The following is a 24,838-nucleotide window of genomic DNA, read 5'->3' as shown; positions in this document are numbered from 1 at the left end:
GAAATTTAAGTTCAATCAACTGGTATTGTATCTCTATAGAAGTGACATTTTCTAATATCAATAAGCAACAACTAAAACTGATTATTCATTAGGATTTTTATGTTAGTGACCATAACAACCCATTACTGGATATTGGCCTGACGCAGCATGTTTATCTAGGCGTCTGAACTGCGTGCGCCTCTTCTTCATACTAGTACATCAAGATCAAGATCCTCAACGTGATCTTTCCATGGTTTACCTCTACATCTTTTTCTTTAATCTGTCGTTTCAAATACCAAATAACATCCATTCTGACGACATGACAAGCCAGCGAAGTCGCTGATTATTAATTCACTGAATTGTATCAATGTCGTGATAAAGTTCGCAAAGTTCGTGGTTTAGTCGTCGTCAATACGTGGAGAACTCAAGATCTTATGAACAACACTTCTCTGGAAAACTTCCAGTGCTACTTCTATCATTCTGTGATAGCGTCATGCCTTTACGTCACACAAAAGAACAGGTTGAACCTGTTTGCTGAGTGTTTGCTATAGAGCATAAGTTTTTTCTGTCGACAGAAAGCTATATATCCCAGTTACCCATGGAATTCTTACTAGCAATGGTATTTCTTCAACTGATCTCCAGGCTGATATCATTGTTATTTTTTACAAGGGTGCTAAGATTGATAGAATCCTTGACAAATTCGAAACTAAAGTTGCCAGTCAGCAGCTCGGCGTTCGAGTGACGCACATTTCTACTAGTAACCAACATATATTTTGATTTTCTCTCATTCATTGCTAATATACGATACTTTTGTAAATGAAAAAGTTTATATTTATTTTTTATTAGTTTATATAATTAATTTATTAAAAGCACTGTTAAATATGTTACATATCACATATGTATATAACCAAGGGTGTTTACATATTGGGTTTATTTTTAATTGATAATTTTATTTATTATTTTACTAAATCTACGACATGGTTCGGATTGAAAAAAACCTATGACATGATATAGTTCCTATGGAATAACTTGTTTTAAATCAAGTTATTTAGAAAAACAATGAGTCTTGTTTAACTTTGAAAACAATAAAAGATTTTTTATGCCAGAATTATTTTGCATCCTTTTTTCTATCCTTAACTATATTGTATATGAACTACCTTTGTTGAGTATCTTTCTGTCGATAGCAACATGTTGTTCATGGCAACTTTGTGGACTCTTGACCTTTGACGACAGCACATGTTTGAGTTTGTAGACTATGTATCTTTCAAATTTGACTTTATTATTGTGGTGGAATACAAAAACAAGACCTATTTATTTTTTATCTATTTCAGTACTTCAAAAAAAAGATAATTTATGAAATTGAAATACTTTAAATATAGAAAAGAGTGGCAGACAAATATATTAAAAATGTGTAAGCTAATATGTTGCGCTACTGCAAAGCAGCCACTTGTCGAACGTAAATTAGTGTAGGAAAGAAATAAACAAAAACAACACAACGACAACAGTAAGCAGGAAAAACAAAAACCAAAAAAAAAGCAGAAAAAGAACAACCATAACAATGTGCATATTGGCAGTTTTGTTTATTTTTACATAAATTTATGCTCAATTTATTCTCACAGTTTCGGAATGCTTACAAATTTGTTTTTCTATACAAAAAATTTCTCTACACAATTTTGAAGGATGTTTGAAGAAAAGCAAATGTACTCAATTCTGAGTACACAGAATTATAGTGTATACTCACTCAATATTATTGCAGGCATATTGCTGAAATTATTGTTGCGCATGCTGGCAGAAATATAAAAGCAATGTGCTTGCTCTCTGCGTGTGCCTGTATTGTACTGTTTGCGTTTTTTTTTGTTATTATGACTGTGTTAAGCAAATTCCCTGCTTTGTTTAATAGAACATAAACATACACAATTTTCGCTGTTTGTTTTTATTTTTACTTTATCATTTTGCATTTTCACTTGTTTTTAACCCTCAAATATGGTAGAAACTTTTTGGAAAATGAAATATGGAAACTTTAAGTGTGTATTTGGTACAATGGAAATTGTTTCACTTTTCATATGAAACAGCAGAAATATTGTTAGTGGTATTGTCATGTTGTTGTTTGTGTTGCTGTTGTTGTAACTGTGTTATTGTAGTTATTGAAGCTGTTGTTGCTCCGTTAAAGAGCGGGTAAATGTATTGAACCATAGCAAAATTTTACGTTAAAAAGCACAACAAAAAAAGTAGTAGCAAAATAATGGAAAAAAAATATATATCTGAAATTTTACTACAAAACACAAAAGTGGAGTAGAGAAAATAACCTAAACTAAAATATAACGAAAAATTATTTGCCTTGTATGTCCGTCGTCGGAAGTGGCAAAGATTATTTCATTTGTTTTAATTTTTCATGTTGTGAAATTTTATTTTGCAACGGAAAATTTATTAATTTTGCTTGTTTATAATTTAAATTCTTCGCTTGTTTAAATATATAATTTTTAAATATAAAAAGATTATAATAATTTTATAACAAATACATAAAACTAATAAAAATGTGTGAAATTTAATTTTTGTTGCTCATTTGATTGTAATGAAATTGTGAAAAATATATATACATATATATATTTGTAAAGTTTAAATAAATTAAAATAATTAATGTGTGAAGAGAATATTAAGTACATGTGTTTTAATTTAAATTAATTTCATGAAAAAATGTATACAAAATTATATCAGTCCTCAAGTGCTGTTAAACTTTCGTATGAAAAGTGTAATAACATAAACATGTAGCCAAAGTGCAAAGCATCAAGTGTCTAACCTGCAGCATGTTGCGCTCGAAAATTCCACATTTCCATGGCTACAAAATGTGAAATATTATTTAAACAAATTTGTTTAAAATTATAAAAAAAAATTGAACATAATCAATATATAAGTGCACAAGGCTAATTAATTTTATATGTAGTTTATTAAAAAAGTTTATTAATATACATTTTGCAACAATATGTACACATCATAATTGCACCTGCGTATATGAGAAATTTACATACACAGTAAAATTTGAGGGCACCGTGTGTAGCAGAAACACTTATATCCTTGCTTAACTCAGGAATAAAGCAATATTGTCAAAGCATTAATAATCATTTTAAGTGCCTCCACAAAACATTTAACAGCACAATTCAATTTAGCTGCAATTTTAAATTATCTCAATTTATTTAAATTTATTTAAATAAACTAAAAAAAACAAAAAAAGTTTTAAGTGTTTTAAATGATAATAAATTTAAAAATTAGACTTAAATGTGTTGAGAATAAGATTTATATATCGGAAAAAAATAAATAATATATATAATTTTGTGCCAATTAACAATTAACTTGAAAATATAAATATATTATATTTAAAAATTATAAAAATTTTAATAATTCATATATTTAAAATATTCCATTTAAAAAAACATTAAAATTTTAAATGATAGCTAAAAATCAAAATATATATTAAATGAAATAAAATGAAAAATTTTTTTTAAATATGAAAAACTGGAAAATTTAATAAAAATTAAAAATTAAATTCTCCCAAAATAAATAAAAAATTAAAACAAAAAGTTATATCTAAATGAAGTGAAGTTTAAAAATTAAACTGCAAAAAAGTGTTAATAAATCCTTAATAAGTGGTAGTAATATTGTAGTGTTATTCAAAAATAAAAATGTATTTAATCAAACAATTGTTGAAAAAATTTCAAAAAATTAATATTCGAAATCTACAAGAATTCAACTAAGTAAAAAAACAAAAATTGTATGAAAATTTTAATTCAATTTACTTATAAAAGTTAACTTTTAAATCAAACTAAAATATTAATCCTAAATGCAACTTTAAAAATTTATAAAGTTTATTCAGTAAAATTAAAAAATTTGTTAAAAATCAAATAAATACATTAATTAAAGAAAATAAATTAGGAAATTAATTTGAGAAATAAATTTGGAAATTAATTTTGATTATTAATTTATTTGAAAACACAAATTTTTTTATTTTCTTCAGCAATAGAACTGAACTACAATAACAACAATAATTTTCAAATATTTTGTTTAAATTTTCGTTATTTTCTATGGGTTGAGTTAGTCAGTCCAGTACGTCTCCACACATTCAGCATCATTTCAATTGATTTCTATAAATCCACACACATCTACAAATGAATTTTCCAAACAAAAAACAAAAAAAACGAAATCAAAAATAAATATGGTAGCAAAATAAATAAATAAATACTAAACATTTAAGATAAATTGTCTATGGTTCTGTTTTTATTTGGAATTATCATTAGCACAAAGAGGGGTTAACCGAATTTGTTTTGCGTTTTTTGTTAAAATTTTTGAATTGTGTACACTTCATTTTATATTTAGTATAATTAATAGCAAAAATGAGGAAAAAAAGAAATTGAGGAAAAATAAAAAAAAATTAATTGCTTATACACGTGGGAAAACAAACTAAAATCCGAAGTTTACTGCAAGGAACTAAAATTCAATCATTCAGAATAGTTTCTGACTAAAATATTTAATACATATATATATTATAATAACTAACTATAAGTACATACAAAATAACTGTAATTGAGCATCTGTGAGGTGTTTCAATTAAAATTGTATTGAAAACTTATTGAAGCAACATGTTAGAACAAGTTAGAAAACATTTTTTTTGTAATATATTTCAAGTGTCAGTATGGTCATATCTAGAGCGAACTATAACTTAAAATCTGTTGGCTAAGAAGAATGTAGAATGTCTTCTTCATGCCTTCGAGAAAAGCTTCTTTGATTAAAGATATTAATACTCTGATATATTTTACTGCTGACATTAGTCTACAAAATGCGTCACAATCAGGAATAGAGCAAAGTAGACAGTGACCAGCACAGTTTTAATATTCAAACACTTCTTACAAACCGAGAAATGCAACATGTGGCTTGTGTGATAATGCAAAATTTTGTTGAAATGGTTAATCTCACCTATCAAAATGTTTGGTTTGGGCTACCAAAATGCGACCACGGTACAAAACTGCTAACAGAGATCGATCATAATTCGACACGGTTACCCAAACCACACCAAGTTTGATACTTGTGATTATTGTAGTACCTTAATTTTCGTACGACATTTCTTTTAAGTAAATTTAATCATTTTGTTTCCTAATGAATTGCTCAAGAAGCAAATTTTTCCCACCAGAAAGGACTATATTTTGCAATTATTGTAAAAAATACAACAGTTCCTTCACTCTTTTCTTTTACCATTGGATACTGCCACTCTTGTTTTCTTATAGCGTGTTATAGCTCCAGAAAAGAAAAATTTATGCATACTGAAGTCTTTGAATGCTGTAATAACACCCACTTGTGATTTCCTGCTGAAATATATTATTACACTCTTCTGTTTTAATTCCATCCAGGAAAAAATTTTGTAAATAAATGTTTTCAAGTCTTGTTCTAAAGCAAAAACAAATGTTTTTTTAACATGCCACGATAGATTTTACAAGATTAGCCTAGAAATAACCTTTTTCATTGCACTAATTTACATATTTCATCTAAATTTAAAGACATTATTTATATGCTACTCTCTGACCCTACAAAATGTGGCAAATGGCATGTCAAATTGTACTTCAAAGATAAAAATATTTATAATGTTTCAGCATCAAAATATAGAAGAAATAATAGTGTTCCTCAGATTTTTAGTAATTAAATCTTATATTTCTCGTATTCGTCTATAACATTAAATAATTGTTGTACAAACATTCATTTCACGAGATCTTGTTAAGTATGAATATTTTTCACTTTTAGGCTACCGTATTTGGAAACATATATGAATGTAGAAGGATTCTTTCAATAACGATATTAGTAAACCATATTATATTAAATTATTTATTTATTTTTTTTAAAGTTTAAAGTTGAGAATTCCCCTAATCAGTTCACATAAAACTCACCTAAAATGCAAAACTATATAATTCCTTTACCAGAAAAATAGTTCATTCAAATGAATATTAATGTGCAACTATACTGATTACTTACGTTTTTATTCTGTTCATTATGTGATATGAGTGTAGACAGTTCTAAGTAAATCAAATATTTGCAACTATTCTCAATAATAAATTTCCTGAAATGCTATTTTAGCCCATGCAATTCCACATATTTAGATTTTTAAGGACACGCTAACAGGGTTTTCCCACAGAATGTTATATTTTTTGTATTATTTTAAGTTAATTGTAACGACAACAAAATTAATAATAACATTGTATAAATTAAGTTTTTAGCTCAAACTTCACAGACATAAACATTGTTTGATAATTTTACTCATTAAAAATAATTTTATTGTGTTTATCATATTAAGTTTGTTAAGATATTTGTATTGCAAAGAAGAACATATCTAGAGTCACATATACACTTTTAGATACTTTGACATGGATCTCTTAACGATGACTTGTCAATCAGTTTTTAAAGCTGATGAAAGACTTGTAGCATATCAATATTTTTTAAAATCGGAATTTAAGTATTCCTCCGAATGACCTAACTTAGTTAATTATAATTAATAGTTGTCATATTAGTTAAGTAGTGGTAATAGTATTATATTCAGTACTTGATGAATTCGTATAATATAATAATCGTATAAAATTTAATATATTTGCTACTCGATATGTCATATAGATTGAATATATTTTCATAGAAAAAAATTATTTATTTTTATCACTTTATATTGTCTGAATTCTGGATAATTTCGTATATTAATAGGCATATTAACAGACAGATAGGTAGACAGTTAAGTAGATGAACAGACAATTCAAACGAACATATAGCAACATGACTAGATAAAATGGATAAAACAAAAGCCAGAGACACAGCCGAATACCGTTTCATTTTGTTATGATGATGAAGAATATGGTATGAAATGGGTTTGAATTCATTATTTGGTTAAAACATATTGATAAACTTGATATAAAATCCTTATACTAATATATTAAAGTTAGGAAAAGTTAATATTAAAAATTTTGTTAATCATTTGAAATATAAAAATTCTTTTGTGTATTATTAATGTATAAAGTTATATTTTTATTTTGATTATAATGTAAAAGGATATAATGATTCAAGAAGTAACTTTCAACAGTAAATATATATGAGTTTTAAAAAAATAGATAAAAAATGTAGTAAACATCATATGCAAATGGCGTTAATACAAACTACGAGAACTGCAACGAAAACTGCATAAAATATCAAGTATACGATATGTTGTCCAAGTTATATGAATAGTAATAATGAATATGACTATAAAAAGAAAGCTGTAAAGGAACTTACCCCTATACTCAACAATTTTGTATGCCATATTTATGACTTAATAAATAGGGAATAAATTTTAATAGTTTTAGAAAAACATTTTTTAGTATTAAAAATCGAATTATATATTAAAAAGGTAATTTTTTTACATACGGTAATAAAAATTGACTATATCATCATGGGGTGTTCTAAGAGAAGCAATTTCTATAGTACTTGTGGGTCTAAAAAGTATTAACATTTGTTACTTTAGTAGATAAAAAAAAAGTGTCAATAGCTAAAAGTAAATAGTAAAATACTCATATGCGAGTGAGTGAGTAAATTATATTAAGAAGTATTTTTATTGAATATTAGTGGGAGGACAAGTCATTTACGATAAGTGCGGCTAATGTCACTATTATAGAAACGAGCAGTGGTTATGAGGGAATCAATCATTTGTGGGGATAATCGATATAAGTATGGAAGGATTTGTTTTATCCCAAAGTATCTTTGAATATGGATGAATACTTTTTACTATTTTCAAAATAAGTTAGTATAATAGCAATTTAAATTAATTGTAATAAAAATTTTTTAAGCTTTCTATTATACAATATTTTTTTTATATATCTTTAGGAAATGATTTTTTTGTAAATTAACTAATAACTAAATTAAACAGGTTTGCCAAAAAATTAGTACAGTGGTACTTAACATTGATTTTGCAAAACATCGAGTTCGAACATCGAACATAGATACATTTATTAAATTTATTAAAATTTAAATTTCATTTAATTCATTGTAGAGAAAATGTTAATACAGTTTAAATAATTTCTCAAAACAAACTCTGAAAAAAAAATCATTTTCACTTTATTATTATTGTAGGGTTCTACGGGTAGCTAAAAATAATGTATTTCATTATACACATAATCCAATACACATACATTTATGTAACATATATCATATTTCTTGGTATTACATATAATTATTTGTTTTTATTATAAATTGATAGTAAAGTAAGACGTAATTTTATTACAATAATATATGTACTGTCTATTGTAGCACAGGCTTTTCTACTTATATTAACACACATATACATACATACATACATATGTGCATTAGCATAACAGGCTGTTGCATTGTTTCATTTACGGGCGTGTAAGAGCAAAATCCAACAATTTATTTACCCTTAAGTTAAGCCAAGCACATATTATTGTTGTATTATAGCTGACAGCTATAAAACGTTATGGTGCATGTGCTTGTGTGCGAGCACATGTATTGTTTACTCAAGTGTGTAACTGTGTCGGTTTTGTTATTGTCACTATCTTGCCATTGCTCTTGTTACTATTTTTGTTTTTGTATATGTTGTTGTTGTTGTATTTTTTTATTATTGAATTTGTTGAACTTGTTGCTAAGTTTATGAAAATAATATTTATGGGGTTTCGTGGTAAATAAATTGTACGAGTAATCGTTTGCCTTTTATATCTTAAAGTGGGCACTATGCTTAATTAAGCAACAATAACGCGAAGGGAAAAATATTAATTTTAGTTTAACTTTAGTTAAAGGATAAATGTTTCATGTTTTAATTTATGTTTGCTTATCAAATAGTATTTTAAATAAACTAAAAAAAGTTAAGTTATCTTAACAGAAACAAATCGACACATATAGTAAATGATTTATTTATATCTTTCGATTGAAATTAATCAATTATATCAACAAACAGTGATTATTAAATTCGTGTCTGTTAACATATTGTTAATTAACTAAAACATTTTCGAACATTTTTATCTTAAAAAATTATTTACGAATAATTAAATATAAAAAATACAGTTAAATTTCCATAACTCGAACTTCTATAACTCAAATTTTCTATAATTCGAATAAAAATATTGTCACCGGCCAATAGGAATATCGAAAAGTGCATTCTATAAGTCGAATTTTTGCTGATATTCGATGATGAGGGTTTGGTGGATGAAATTGTTCATCAGCCTTCCAAGAATGAAGTAGAAGACTCATTCGAAATTCTGAATTTTTATTTGCAAACAAATGATACCAGAATTGATGATCACAATTTGTTGTTGTAGTACATTACTTTTCGAAACCTTTCTAAAAAAATACAATAGTTTAGTCACTACCGTCATAACTAACTTTAAATTACAATTTATTAAACATTTTTATAACAAAGGTTTTTAGACCATCTTTTAGTTTCAGACAAGTTCTCACTTTCGTAAATTAACAAATTTTAACTATACTGAGTTAGGAAGTATGCATCTGTACATTTCCTACATAAAACTAAACTTTGTTGCAAATATAATAATTTATGCCTCAGTATGATTATTTTCAAGAATACAGATCAGCAAAACTTTTTGATTATTCCAAAAAAAAAACAATAGTTATGAGTTTTTTTGTTGGGAGCGCAGTTATTTTGCTCTTCGGATCTTTTTCACGTTTTTATTTCAATCTTTTGATTATATATTGTTTTGTGGAGTATAGTTGTGGATCTATCTCCAAATCAATTCAATTTTTTTATTACATTTTCATTTGTGTAATGTAATAGTGGATCTTTGTTCCATTAACAGTTATGGATCTGTGCAAAAATCTTTTCTTATTTTCTTTTGATTAAATATTTGTGGCAGGGATTATATGCTTAAGTAAAGTTTATGAAATTGAAATTTGCTTAATGTTCGTGAAGTATTTGGTTAATACTTTTACCAGATTACTTTCAAACCCTACGATTTCATACCGCAAAGCTTTAATAAATGTATTTTCAAAATCTTTTTATGAAAGTTTAAGTTCTAGTAAGGACTGTTTAAACTTTTATTCTTGTTTTAAGAGTTTTCCATAGTATAATCTTATAATAATGACTAAGCGAACATTTTCGCTTAGTCAATAGTTGGAGTGACGGCCTTTTATTCCAAAAAGTCCACTTGAGCTCAAATGATGGCCCATTGTGGTACCACAGGAGTGACGTTGGTATGTACACAGATTTAGATCTGTATACATTCAACGCCGAACGAAGGTAATGATTCCCCCATTAGGTAAAGGAAAACCAACCTGACAGTTCTATAAATTTGGCTAAGTCCCTAACATTACAGAATGACAGCTCAGTCAGATCGGTGAAAAAAGGAAATCCTAAAGTTTTTAATCTTCTTCTAGCTAAGGAAGGATATGAGATGACACATAAAATGGAGAACGGTTTCCTCCTCATCCTTATCCTCAGAGCCACAACCTCGATAAAAATCATCAAAGGGAAGACCCAGTCTCATAGCATGCCTTCCTATTACACAGTATCCCATCAGCACAAATACCGTGGTGCTGAGCAGGTTCCGTCTTAGTTAAAGTAGCTGACTAGTTCTTTTCTTGTCTAAAGTGGACCAAGTCATCCTAAAAATCTGACATTAAGGTTCGTCAGCCCAGTATTGCTTACTATGTTCAGTTATTTTTGTTAAATTGCCAGTTTAACTGTAGCAGGTGAAACGCCTATATCTGAGAAGTTAATGTTAGGGAGAAGAGCGCTAGACCTGGCGAGGTCGTCTACCCTACAATTCCCCGGGATATTCCTGTGGCCAGGAACCCAAATTATTATGTACTGCTTGTTTCTAATATATTATTTTTCTTTTTTCACTATCTGTGCCTTTTACCTTTTAAATGTTGCACTTTCAAATAAAGCTTATTAAAGATAATATGTAATAATTCATTCACCTTTGAATATATTTCTGACTAAGTTAGAAATATCTTACAAAAGAATGCAACACATTTGAAACAATTTCATAGTTCGAATAATTCAAATAATTGACCTCATGTCATGAAACAATTTGTATTTATGGTTTCCTCAATTTCATTGAATATTATTTTAAGATATCCTTTTCCAATTTCCTTTAGCAATTTATGCAATTCCTTTCTCTAGAACTTGCAAACTTTCCAAGTTCAGTAGAAATTTAATTTTTTTTTACATTTTAAACCGGTCAAGGATATTCATCGGTCACAGGTGTGTGCGTACTTTTCATATGTATTTATGTATTTTTTCTTGTTAGAAATTTCAACTTCCTTTTTGATTATGTCGTTTAGTTTATGCAAGTACAATTTAAAAAATACTACATCAACAATACGTGGTAAACAACAAAAACAATTGTTTGAAAGACTTGAAGTGCATATCCTTGGCGAATCATTCCAAGCGCATTTGTGGACGTTGTTGTTCTCGTTACCTTTATTGCTCTGAATGCAGGCATAAATGCAGGAAGCTCAGGAAGCTATTCTGATGTAATTTAGTTATTGTTTTGATATTTCATAAATAAAAACAACAATGTTTTTGTTTATTTTACGTTTATTTTATGAAAAACATGTTGATTTTTGACATATTCATGGACAATATTATAAAAGCCATTTAAATTTATGCTCTCACCTCAGATTGCTACTACAATCGTTTAGATATTGGCAAGGACACTGCAGTAGTGTGTTTCAATTGCGTTTGAACAGATACATGTGAATTATATGTTTTAGGATTAAGTGATAGTTGTAAAAAAAAGCATTCACTTGATTATGGACATAAGCAATGCTTTCAAAAAAGGATTACGATTGGACTTCGCTGTTAAATCAGTTTGGGTATGCGATAGATACAAATAAACTAAAAATAAAAAAGTAACTAGGTCAATTATTTATTAAAATAATTAAAAGTTAAAAATGTAGATTTAGCTACAACGTATTACTAACATCATTCACGCGATTAATTATGTTAAACAAAAATTATGTACTGTTTATTTTGTTAATTATTTACTAATTTAATGTTTTAATGACCAAAAAATTTTTTTTTAAGAACAATTTTGTTATTTTTTTAATACGGGCTTGTTGGTCAACAGCTAAATAGTGATCTTTTAAAAAAAATATTTTTTTGGTGTTTTCTAAATCTAAAATAGATACTTTGTATAAACACAATGTGGTTTATCAAATTAAATGTAAAGGTGACGGATTCAACATATGCAACCAAGTATATGTTGGTACAACAAAAAACAAGTTAAAAACGCGTATATCCGGACATAAACACAGTGTGAAATATAAAAATAATATTGAGTCAAAAATAGCACTGGCATCACACTGTATTACATTAAAACATGAGCCAGACCTTGATAATATTAAGGTATTACACTAAGAAAATAATCAACAAAAACGCTTTTTCTTAGAGATGTTATACATCCTCCAAACTCCTAGTGACACAAGACTGAACTTCAAAAGCGACATACAACACTGTGCTCAGGTGTATGAAAACACCTTCGACAAATCCGGAAGAGGATGAATATATTTTTCCTATAAATATATGATTTTTATATCTATTGTCATAGTATTGTATAAATAGTTTCTATATATACATATATAAATGATTCATGTTTTCGATTTTAATGTATTTGTTTCTGTATAATATGTACCAAATTATTGTTACATGTATTTAAATTGTATAGTACCCTGATGATGACTATAGATTATAGTCGAAATATTGGTAAAAATAAAATCTTTAAAAACAAATAAATATTTTAAAAGATCATTATTTAGCTGTTGAACAATAACCCCGAATTAAAAAAATAACAAAATTGTTAATTATTTACATAGTATAACTTATGACTAAGATATGTTTTTTAAGATAAACTTGAATAGAAATTCATATATAATAAAGTGGGAATATAATCTTGGGCATGCAAATGAAAATTGTTGTCTTATTACTCTCTAACATCGTTAATATAAGATAATTATTCCTATTTAAATTTTTAAAGTTTTAAAGGATGCAAATGTGTTGACCTTCTTGGAAAGACCGCATTCAGCAGTACAAGTGCACATCCTTTGTTCTTCGAAAATCAAAAATTGTGCTGCTAACCTTACGCACAAAAGTTAGAGGCAATTTTATTTATATATGTATTGATATATATATAAGTGCAATATATATATCAGGAAACTGACAATCATTTTGATGTGATTTATGTAATTTTTTTGCTCTAAATCTAAAGCATACTCTACTACAATTGTTTTTTAGAGATATTTTTAAAGGATGACCAGTTCCTTCAATGATTGTAAATTTTAATAGTCAAAATTTGTAGATGATATCTCCACAATATTTTTTTTTTCGAATTATTTGCTTAATTGAATATTTCTAATTGAAATCAACAATAAGTAATACCAAGCCTTAAAACTTAGGTGAGGATACATATTAAACAGAGAATGCTTTGAGGTATTAATCAAAGAAAAGGTAATTTATATTACAATCTGCTATGGGTTAAGTAGCTGTTTCTTACTTAGACAAAATGCCGGTGATAAGCAGTTGTCTGGCTTTAATGCTTGAATGCGTATCTAGTTTGCAAACAATACATTGCCATACAACTTTAAATGATATCAGATAGCTGGGTATATGGGTATATTGAGATGCATTTGATAAATGGCATTCTTTACATACCACGGGGTTTTTACAATCTGTCTGCTGGTTTTGCTTTGTAATTTTTGCAGTTTTTTACATACATCCAGATGGTAATGGCATTGTACAGCATTACCTTATTGCCAATATACAAAACCAAAAAAATAATCACAATACAGACTTTATTATATTTAGATTAATTTTTAGATCCCATTTTTTCCCTTTGCATATGTCCCTATGTAACTCAGTCTTGTTTTCAATGTTGTGAGAGACGTTTGCAAAACATTAACAGAAATAATTGTGATCTTTCTTGGTTTCCTCTTTTCTCGATAATTTTGACATTACTTTTAATCTAACACTTTTCTCAATGATAATCAAATTTTTTTAAATGGTCTAAATAGTGAAGAACTTAAAAATATACCATATATCTATGGTGATTATGAGTTCCTTATTTGCTGATATTGTTGCTTATCGACTTTAATTTTGAACTTTGAAATTAAAAAACAAGAACTGGAGACCGGATTTAGAAAATGTAATGATTAGTTAATTCAAAACCCAATTGTTCTCTTGAAATGTGGATCGATGTGTTGGCGTAATGAATCACATTTTTTTAATGTCCAAATCTTTAGATTTTATTGTAAATTATGATTACGAAGTCAGTAATGTTGATTGGTATGTTTTAATTATTCTAGTTTGCAACTTAAAACAAAGTTTGAATCCTATACTTGGAAGCCCTTTTATCTTTTACAATCAACTCTTTTAATTATTGTTTGGTCGCCTTAGTGTAGTCGTGGATAAGTGCTATGAAGTGTCACTAAAATACTTAAACCATTCTTATAGAATTTTAAGAATTTTTATGCGATTGCGTTTTTGGTTTATTTTCAAAAAAGAGGTGACATCTAGAGCTGGAAGAGCTTTTTTGTGCTAAAATCTTTAAACGTTTACAGTTTTAGTAGGGTTTATAGTTTTCATTTGACTATAACTCTATACCCTTCTTATGCGTTTTCGTTTGTAGCAGAAGTTTTTGTTGGTAGAATATAGTCCTTAACTATCTCATCTTTTTTTATCAGCATGGAGTTCAATAACAGTTGTTTTTTTAGTAAGGATGAAATTAAATTTACAAATTGGGTTATTGTAAATTTTCAAACTCTTGTACTGCTCTTCAAATGATTTTTCCTTGACAATGGTAATGTTTATGTAAAAATTTCAATGTTTTCACCTGGATATATTGATAACTAAGCTATACCGTCATATAACGAAATACTTAAATAATTGAGATTTACTCAAAAAGGGCGACTTAAATTTTTTTCAAAGTCTGGAATTTTTCCAATATATATAGAAATCGAATTAAAGTTCGAAAAAAAATTAGTTAAATATTAACTTTGTTTTTTCATATATATTTGCATATAAGGACTTATAAAATTCGGATAACCTCAGTATTTGAATCAATTGACCATTTACTGGGCGATAGTTATATCGGGCGGACTTTAAAGCTTTCTTAAATTATATTCAATATCAACATTTCGTAAAAAAATCATCTACAGCAATTAACTTGATATCCGATTAAATTGATTGATTGAAGAAAGCTCATTCACTGTTTAAGTAACTTTTATTTCGTACATTGAATTCAATACGTTCTTGTTTCAAAAGCACCATCAGAACAAATATTGTTACAAAACTCAACTCATGTGAATATTTTAACAAGGTCTAAAACTTTAAGTTAGTTATAACTAACTAATTATCGACCAATATTTATTTAAGAAAATATCAACTAAACTATTTTCTTAATAGAAAAGTTCTGTTTATTAAAAAATCGATAAAATCGCGAATGAATTTATATTGAAATTTAAACTTTTCCATCCAACAACTTTTAGAGCTCATCAAAGATAATGCTGTTAAATATTTAAAGAAAAACTAGTCGCAATAAAATTCAAACAAGTGCAAATTATTTATACACGAGTATATCAATATATCTAAATATACAAAAATTAATTTAATATTTTATGAAATTTAATTAACTTAAGAATTTAAATTTTAATAAAATGACACATAATCGCGAAAATCTACGCTTAAGTTTACTCGACTTACAAAACTCTCCAGCATCCTCGAATACAAGCATTGCTTCCAGCGTTTCACAAACCATGTCCGTGGTGGCCAATCAAGCTATCACCACTGCAGTCACTCGACTCAATAGAGTTGTGGCTGCACACCAGAATGATAAGTGCGAACGTTTGAAAAAAATGCAATCCATAACATGCTCAGACTCGGAAGATGATTCCGAGCGTAGAGCGCACTATGAAATGACAAGTAGATGGATAATAGGAGGATATGAAGGTGTAAGTTTTTTTCGTTAAGGGAAGATTATTTAAAAAAAAAAATCAAAATAAATCCATTTTCAATAAATAGAAATCTATTTATAATATTTAAATTAAATATCTTTATTTTCGTTGCAGGACACACGTACACATGTAGTGCAAGAAATCTTTAGAAATGAACAGTCTTACGTTGAGTCCTTGGAAACAGTTGTAACAAAATACTTAAAAGTGTTGAAGTCACCAGAACATGCAGGCATGATAGATTCACGCACTGTTGATGAGATTTTTTTCATGGTACAAGATATACTGGATATACATCAGAAGTTTTTGGCTCAATTAAAATCACGTTTAGATAACTGGAACGCACAACAGAAAGTGGGTGATGCATTTATGGAAACGGTAAGCTTTGTTATAAACAAATTTATTTTCGAATTTATTTTATTTTATAATAATATAAATAAAATTATTATAGTTCTCGAAACTAGAAGTGCTTGAAGTCTACACATCCTTTGTAAATAATTGCAATCGTGCCAAGAACGCCATACGTACCACTAAGCATCAGCGACCATCATTTGCCAAGTTTTTGGAGGCAACGTCGAGAGAGCATAAAGGGAAATTAACATTAGACAATTTGCTGATAAAGCCAGTACAAAAGTTTCCAAAGTGAGTTTACATATTTTTTTTATAAGAAGTATTATTTACAAGTAAATATATTATTTTGTAGCTATGAGATGCTTTTTCAAAGACTTATTAAACATACCGATCACGATCATCCAGATCAGAAGCACTTACAAGATGTTCTCAAATTAGTACATGAAATATTGGTGCATATAAATTGCAAAGAACGTGAAATATTAGAGAATGGTCAACGTGAGGCTACACTGCGTGAATTAGAAGGTGTCATTGAGGGCATTACAGATCTGATTGCACCCGATCGACAATTCTTGATCTTTGATTTAGTTTCAATGCCATCTGGACAAGGTGCACGTAAAGAACGAGGCTTCTTTTTGTTTAATGATCTGCTTGTATTAACAAGTATTAAGAAACGCAGTGGTACAATCAGAAAACCTAACCCGTAAGTTGATTAATGCATATTAAGCTCATATTTAAGAAATATTTAAAAATAATATAAAATATGTAATTTATTCATATTTTAGAAGATATAAAATAATCCTCTAAATTATCATCCTGTAGATTAATTATTATTAATTTTTTTAAATAAATTTTATGTTTTATAGTACTACTTGTCCTGGCACTGTAGCATCTACACTGGATACTAATAAATATAAGTTCCTTACAAAGATCTCATTGGATTGTTTGGATATTGTCAAAAGTGAGAAGTCGCACACAATTTTGCAAATATGAAATCAATTGAAAAAAAATTAATTTTGGTTCTATTTTGCATAACAAATCGTATATAAAATTTGTAATTAATTAAATTTTATTAGTAGTGCAATGTAATTATTATAAGTTTGTTTTCAAAAGCCAAAATTGATTTTTTACCAATCTTAACAAATGAAAAAATGAAATACTAACGATATATCTTCTTGTCAGCTAAAGATGAAAACCTTAAGAGAATTATGAATGAAATTGAAAATTTGGCTGAAGATTGCAATAAGCTGCAGCAAATTATGGATATAACCATAACACTTAAACACCCACATCAGTATCTTGAGGATGTTATAAGAGAACTGCATCGAGATTTGCAACGTCAGCTATCTGAAAGGCAAACCAATGATGCACAACTGAATATGCTGGAATTGGCAGTTAATTCACCGTAAGAAAGATAACTAAATTAATATGATTATATATTTTCAAAAAGTTTATATATTATATATGAGGGATTGAAGTCTATAGTTTACTACTCTTTTATAGTGAAATATTGGTATAAGTGCATAAATGTGATTTCTGTGATATAGCAAAAAGAAATAAATATAAATATGAAACTAGAAATATTAAGAAATTCTGTGATGAAGACTGGCATTTGTATGGCTGGTATTTATTTGATTCTTAATTATGATCTAATATGGTAACTAAGAATTTTAAAATATTTCCATGATAAATCATGAAACTGATATATGCAAAGTTAGTAAATTATATTATTTATTATAACAGAGCAGCTATATGTTTCCAATTGAATATTGCTGTACAGCATGGGACTAAAGAAACATTTGTATTGGATTTATTGAATATTTTTATATGACATTTTATTTAAATATAATTAATTGCGACGGAATAGATAACTGTTGCACTTTGGATTTTTTGAATATATATATCTGATATTTTATTAAAATATAATTAATTGCGAAGGAATAGATTACTGTTGAACTTTATGTATAAAATGCAAAATTATTATGACTAGTTAATAAAATCAACTAAAATAATTATAAAACCCCCATATCTTTACTCCATAATATGATGGTATTGGATATTGATATGAGGTAATATTGGAAATTTTTGTTTTATAAGAAGTTTGAAATAAATAGGAATATAAGTAGGAATCAAAATAAATCTAACTATATATAATTTAAGAAAGGATTAATTGTTTTTGAAAATAAAATTATGAAGCAATAATAAAACTCTCGAACTAGTTATCACATAGACTAGAACTACAAATATAAATTGTTACTGAATATTAGATACCTCATATTACTTAATATTGTGGAAATATTCAGATAAGTTAAAATAATTGATAAGTAGTCAAATTATTATTTATTTATTTCTATTTATTGAAATTTATATAAATTTAAAAATAGAAAAGTTAAAGTTTTAAATTATTAAAAAATATTATTCTGTACAGGAACGGCACTCAAAAGTTGACAATAGTATTCAATAAAACCGAAAAACGCACACAATGGGAGGAAACATTTAACGAAGCTAAACAAAAATTAGGTAAATAATAATAATAATAATAATAATAATATAAATAAACAAATAAAAATTAAGAAATTAAAACAATATCAGTATTTAATTGTTAATAATACTGATATTATTGTCAGAATTAGTGATAATTATAAAATAATTAAAATTAAAATTAATTGATCACTATATTGAACAACAAAAACTTAAAAATAAAAGTAATCAAACATTATTGCTAACAATAATTTTTTCTGGTATAGCTGCTACATTAGAACGACATCAAATTCCCGAATTCCTGACATCCATACCCATACGAAAAACGCGAGCTGGGCTGCAATTCACATGCGCCGCAGCCACACTTAGTGATAAACGTGATGTTTGGGTGTGTAACAGCGATGGCTATGTGGGACAAGTTTGTATAATGTCCTTACATCCTGAACCAAATGTGACAAGTTGTAATGGAGTTTGTAATGCTCGTATATTATGTGTGGCTTCGGTCCCTGCTTATAGTGGTAGCTCAGTTTCATTGGATCAACAACAGCAACGCAGTGGAACACCACAACATCACAGTTATACACAACAATTGCGCGATTACCGTAAAAGTATTTCACCCAATTGCGCACCATCAACATCAATTGGCAATTCAGATAAGAAGAAATTGCAAATGGTAGCCAATTCCAATGGTAGTGGTACAAGTAATAACAGTAATAATAGCAACAACAGTGATATCCAGTTAGACTTAAACTTAAGCTCAAGTGATGATGAAACTGATGCTGGTAGCGGTGGTACAGCTGCTGGTACTAGCAGCAGTAGTGGCGCTAATGATCGTATACCAAGTCCAGCACCCTCAACCCAAACCACCGTTTCAACAGCATCAACTGCTATAGTTGGTACTGTTGGTACACCTTATCATTCACAGCAGGTATATAAAAGTTTTGAACTTTTTTGATATTTTACCAATATAAAATATGTAGGTATATTAAATGTAATACATATATTAATTTTTAATTCACTTATAGGACTCTAATCCTGAAGAAAGCGAAGGCAATCTTTCAACGATGTGGATTGGTACTGAAGATGGTTGCATACATGTTTACAACAGCACTGACAATATTCGAATTAAGAAAAATAGAATCAAAATTGAACATCATTCGGCTGTGTATTCTATATTGTGAGTAAATAAGTATTAAATTATTTATATACACGTTATATTCTATGAAAACTCTGAAAATTCCTGAAAATGTTAGAAATGATTTCATTTTCAATATTTATCAAGACATGGAATGTGATTAAAAAATTCACCTAAAATATTCTGTTAGCCAAAATGTCGTACTTAATGTCCCAAAAAGTTGTCAATTTAAATCCTTGAATTATACATCAGTTTTTATCAGCTTTCATCTATTAATCGTTGTTTGAAGCAAGCTACATATTGTATTTTACGTTTCTTAGACAAAAAAATGAGTATGAGAATTTAAGTGAGGAATACGGGAAATATCTTCATATATATTTAATTTATTTCCTATTAAATTTCGGTATAAAGCCTTAATATTATTAGAACAAATGACAAGGTTTATATTCAATAGTTCTCACATAAAAAAATTTCTCTTTATTTATTAATAGACTTCTTATAACTTCTAATCTGTGCTGAAATCTGTAATAAGATGTAATTCTAAGTAGAAGCTGTTTTTATATATGTAGTAGGCTTTCTTCAAATAATTTTCAGATTCTGTAAATTATTCTTAAAACCTCTTACAGAAAGAGTTATTGTGCAGGGATCTTATATACTTTAATGACGAAAAAGGTAGCCGTTTTAGATATGCCTTTATAAACAATATCTTAATTCCTTAATGTTATAGGAAATTTTTGAAATATCTGTCTCAGAAATGTCCTATTTCAAATTTGCCTGTTTATAATAAATGATTATTTGTTTCAATTTTCAGATACTTAGACAATCGTGTGTTTGTAGCATTAGCTAATGGTGATATATGTGTTTATCTACGAGATGGAAGTATGTATATTTGTGTGTTTTAATAATATACAATTATTATAATTAAATTATAATTTTTATAAATTCACAGCGGTGTGGAACACTACTTCATCTCATTGCCTCTCAATAGGTACTGTAACAAGTCCGGTAACAAAATTGTTAAATGTACATGGAAAGTTGTGGTGCTCAATACAGGGTATAATAAAAGTTTTGGACGTAGAAACTTTATTGGTAAATATTACACAATAATATTGAAGCAAACAATTTCAACAAATATCGTTTAGGTTGTACATCAAATACAAATATCATCAGACTCAAAGCCAATAACAAATATGACTGTTTCAAATAATTATGTATGGATATCAATACAGAATTCAGCGCATATCAAATGTTTTCATTCCATTAGGTAAGTTGGAACATGCTTTCGAACATACAATAATAGAATAATTGCATTCATTGATTTTAATTGCATTCAGTTGCGAAACAGTTTTTTATATTTTCTTGAAAGAGATCTATAAATACCTTGGGAAGTTTTCTCAGTTAAAAGATAGTAATACTTATAAAATAGGAATGACTATGTTATATTACTTTGGAAATATAAGAAATAAGTTATTAATAAAACTTTTTTACTACATTTTTACTACATTCTTAAATTCAGTACATTATTGCTTTCTGAATTTCAAGCATTAAATTTCTATTATTGAACGAAATATTAATCTAATCATATACCAAAAGAGACTTATAAATCGATATCTTATAAAAGAATGCGTAAATAATTTAAAATTTGAGTTTCTTTTTTACTATATTCTTTTTGTAATAATATGTTACACTTATTTTATATAAATGTACGTGTACTAAATTTCATTTACATTAAAACGCTCACTGAGTTTTTTATGTAGGATTCTTGCAAGTGATTCATACTAAATGAGAATTGTAAATTAAGCACAGCATTCCATTCCAAATTAAAAGTAAATGTATCACACTTATAGTTGAGATTTCAATCAAAATATTAATTCTTTAGAGCTTGTCATTAAGTATAACCTACATTATAATTTAAATGTTCTACATGGGACATCTTATAGTACTTATTTCTTTCGAGGTAGTTGTCTATGCCTAGTCCGCAGATAGATGGCAATTGGTTGTCTGTTGATAAATGTTTGTTCTCAAAGTGTGATAACACTATTTGTTGATTTGGATTACATAAGATTTTGACTTTCTTTATTTATGTTTTTATGTAATCAATATTAAATGTTAAAAGTAATCAGTAATTTAAATTTAGTGAGTAATTAAAACTATAAGTGTATGTCAATATTTTAGAACACAATACGACATTATTTTAAGGACATTGTTGAAAAAAAAGTATTTTTTAATTTCTTTATAAGAAAGCATCTGTTTATAATTATTCTCTCTCCACAAAATTAAATACCTTCTACCATTCTATTTTATTTAAATCATTTAACGCATAAATCAGTTCAGATCCGCATTTGAATAAAGTCAAACTTTAGACTAAATCTTTAATGCCCCGGACGATTCTGTTTTCTGTTTTAATACACATCACTAAAATAGAACTGTCAACATAACATTATGAAACGGATAAACTCATATAATGCATGGAAGGAAGAAGTTTTTCTGGCTTGAGTAGAGTATTTAATCATAAAAATCAAGCAGTCTAAATCTTTTCTCATTAGGAACTGATTCTTCTGCATGTTTAGTCCATCAAAAGTCTGAATTTTAATAAATGTGGATTTATGTCACGATAAAAAAATAGTAGAAAAGTATAATATGGTAATTATAATTACATTATGTTTATTACATACAACAAAAATATATAAACTGCTTGTAATATTAAAATTAACGTTCTTTTATTCATAATTTTTTTCTTTTCTTCAGCCATCAATTAATAACTGAAGTGAATCTAGCGCCTGCTGTGAATAAAATGCTTTCGAATTGTGATGAAATAATACGACAACATAAGGCAGCTTGCTTACGTGTAACATCGTTGCTGTCTTGTAAGGATTTAATATGGATTGGTACAAGTGCAGGCGTGATGTTGACTATACCAGCACAGGGATATGAAAAGGGTAACGCTACAAATGTAGTACCCACCGGTATACCACATGGACATACTGGACATGTACGTTTCATAACATTTGTGGAAACAACAGGCATAACGGGTGATAATAGTAGCCTTGGTGCTACAAAGGATAGTGATAGTATTTCCAGTGCAGAGTACAAAAATCAAAGGTATAATGTGTTGTTAATTTAAATAAATATTCTTAAATAGATCAAGAATGTATTAACAATGGTTTTCTTTATTATTCTAGTAGCTTATCTAAAAATCAAAAACCGAAAAATGAGTCCAACAACATTCTCATTATATCGGGTGGTGATGGTTATGAAGACTTCCGAAATTCCGGCGCAAATTCATTGAGTGAAATTGCTGGCCGTGAAGACAGTACAAACCATTTGCTTATATGGCAAATTTGAAGTAGGCGACGCAAAAATCGTTGGAAGGAACTACTTTCACGATGGAAAAATAACAATTGATAATAATTTAATAGTGTAGATGAAAAGAAATGGAACGGAAACAGGGCTTAAACGACATATGAAGTGGCTTGAATTTGAAGTGTGAAATGCTAATCTCAAGCGGAAAGATATTTTAATATATTTTAAAATACAAGTTTAACATTTTAAAAAATTTATAATTATTGTTATTATTATTATAAATTTTTATTATTATTACATAAGCTATAAGATAATTAATTTTATTATTATTATTTAATTTATTTTTAAAAATTTTTGTAAAAAATCTAATGTCTTCATAAGAATAATAGAATTGTGAAGTTGTTAAGAATAATTTTGTAATATAATTATGCTGTATAAATTAAATATTGAATACTAATTCTGTATGTGCATATATATAAAAATACATATGACTTAAGTAAAAACGTGAACAATATTAAGAATATATTATAATTTTACTATCAAAAGTAACTGAAAATGTGCCAAAATGTGTTTCCTTTGCTACACTGAAAAATGAATCAATCAACCTGATATTTATACACTACAAACAAACAAAACACTTTTTCAAGTGTGTGAACATATTTTACCTTTTTGTATATTTTTAAAAATATTTTTTAGTAACTAAAAACTGAACAATAAAATACTTTTATATATATTTCAAATGATTTAGCAATTAAGCGATATATAGAAATATATACTAATAAAATAATATCAATCAAATATGAATTTGAATTTAAATGTTTTTAAAAATAGTTTAAAATTGTTAAGAATTAATTATATGTATTCTATATTTAATAATTTCTTTATAAGTTTTTAAACTGTAACATTCTATTATAAAAAGAGTTAAGATATAGTATAAGTAAAAGATTTGTTCGAATTTAATTAAAAATTAAAAAAAAATAGTTCCAAACAAAAAAAAAGGTTGAATTCAATCACAGTAGTATAACAAAAGTAACATATTCTAACCTTTATATAAATATTTATGTGTATTAAGGATATACAAATTAAATGAAAATCAAAAAAAAAAAATCGTATAAGAAATATTTAATTCATATATATCATTTCATTATTACAGACATTTTGTAGTTTAGTATTTTAGTGGCCATTTTATATTCATGCTAAAATTATTAAGAAAATAATGAATGTCAATCATTTTCTAAGAAATATTACCTAAATTTGTTTGATTTATTTTATTATAAAATTTTCGACTTAAATTTTCATTCGAATATAAACAGAGAAAAGAAATTTAACTGATTGTAAATGTTTTTCCTGAGCTCCTAACTTTGAAGCATTTATATATCTTGTCTTTACTATGTAAAACTTTTGATCTTTTTTAAGACTACAGACACACAATTTTTTTATTCTTATATCTTCTTTATTGGTTTTAATGATATTATTATTAATAATAGTATTATTAATTCGTAATTATTAACCATTAGTTATTAGTACGTTAAATTTATATTCAAAATGTGCGAAGCTGACATTAGGTTCTCCAGAGTAGCTAAAAAATTATTGATAGTATCAATAATAAAAGAGAATGTA

General features: G+C 27.2%; 1 protein-coding gene across 2 annotated transcripts in view; it reads left to right on the top strand.

Moving 5' to 3' along the window:
• LOC119675833 overlaps positions 1 to 23,480 on the top strand; it is a 54,669-nt gene extending 31,189 nt beyond the window's left edge. The window contains exons 6-18 of one of the 2 annotated variants that reach the window (XM_038087051.1): positions 16,066 to 16,326; positions 16,400 to 16,590; positions 16,652 to 17,002; positions 17,166 to 17,260; positions 17,482 to 17,704; positions 18,728 to 18,819; positions 19,047 to 19,708; positions 19,806 to 19,957; positions 20,727 to 20,794; positions 20,865 to 21,004; positions 21,058 to 21,179; positions 22,664 to 23,017; positions 23,101 to 23,480. In XM_038087051.1, the coding sequence (XP_037942979.1) occupies positions 16,066 to 16,326; positions 16,400 to 16,590; positions 16,652 to 17,002; positions 17,166 to 17,260; positions 17,482 to 17,704; positions 18,728 to 18,819; positions 19,047 to 19,708; positions 19,806 to 19,957; positions 20,727 to 20,794; positions 20,865 to 21,004; positions 21,058 to 21,179; positions 22,664 to 23,017; positions 23,101 to 23,260 (2,871 nt within the window). In that variant the 3' untranslated portion in view covers positions 23,261 to 23,480. Of the gene's footprint in view, positions 1 to 16,065; positions 16,327 to 16,399; positions 16,591 to 16,651; positions 17,003 to 17,165; positions 17,261 to 17,481; positions 17,705 to 18,727; positions 18,820 to 19,046; positions 19,709 to 19,805; positions 19,958 to 20,726; positions 20,795 to 20,864; positions 21,005 to 21,057; positions 21,180 to 22,663; positions 23,018 to 23,097 lie in introns of both variants that reach the window. The other variant, XM_038087050.1, reaches the window with a different exon arrangement.
• Positions 23,481 to 24,838: the final 1,358 nt, after the last annotated feature.

The sequence above is a fragment of the Teleopsis dalmanni genome, chromosome 2 (assembly GCF_002237135.1).
Source record: "Teleopsis dalmanni isolate 2A chromosome 2, ASM223713v2, whole genome shotgun sequence".
Classification (NCBI taxonomy): Eukaryota; Metazoa; Arthropoda; class Insecta; order Diptera; family Diopsidae; genus Teleopsis; species Teleopsis dalmanni.
The sequence above is the reverse complement of the archived record's forward strand: the minus strand, read 5'-3'. Positions and strand labels throughout refer to the sequence as shown.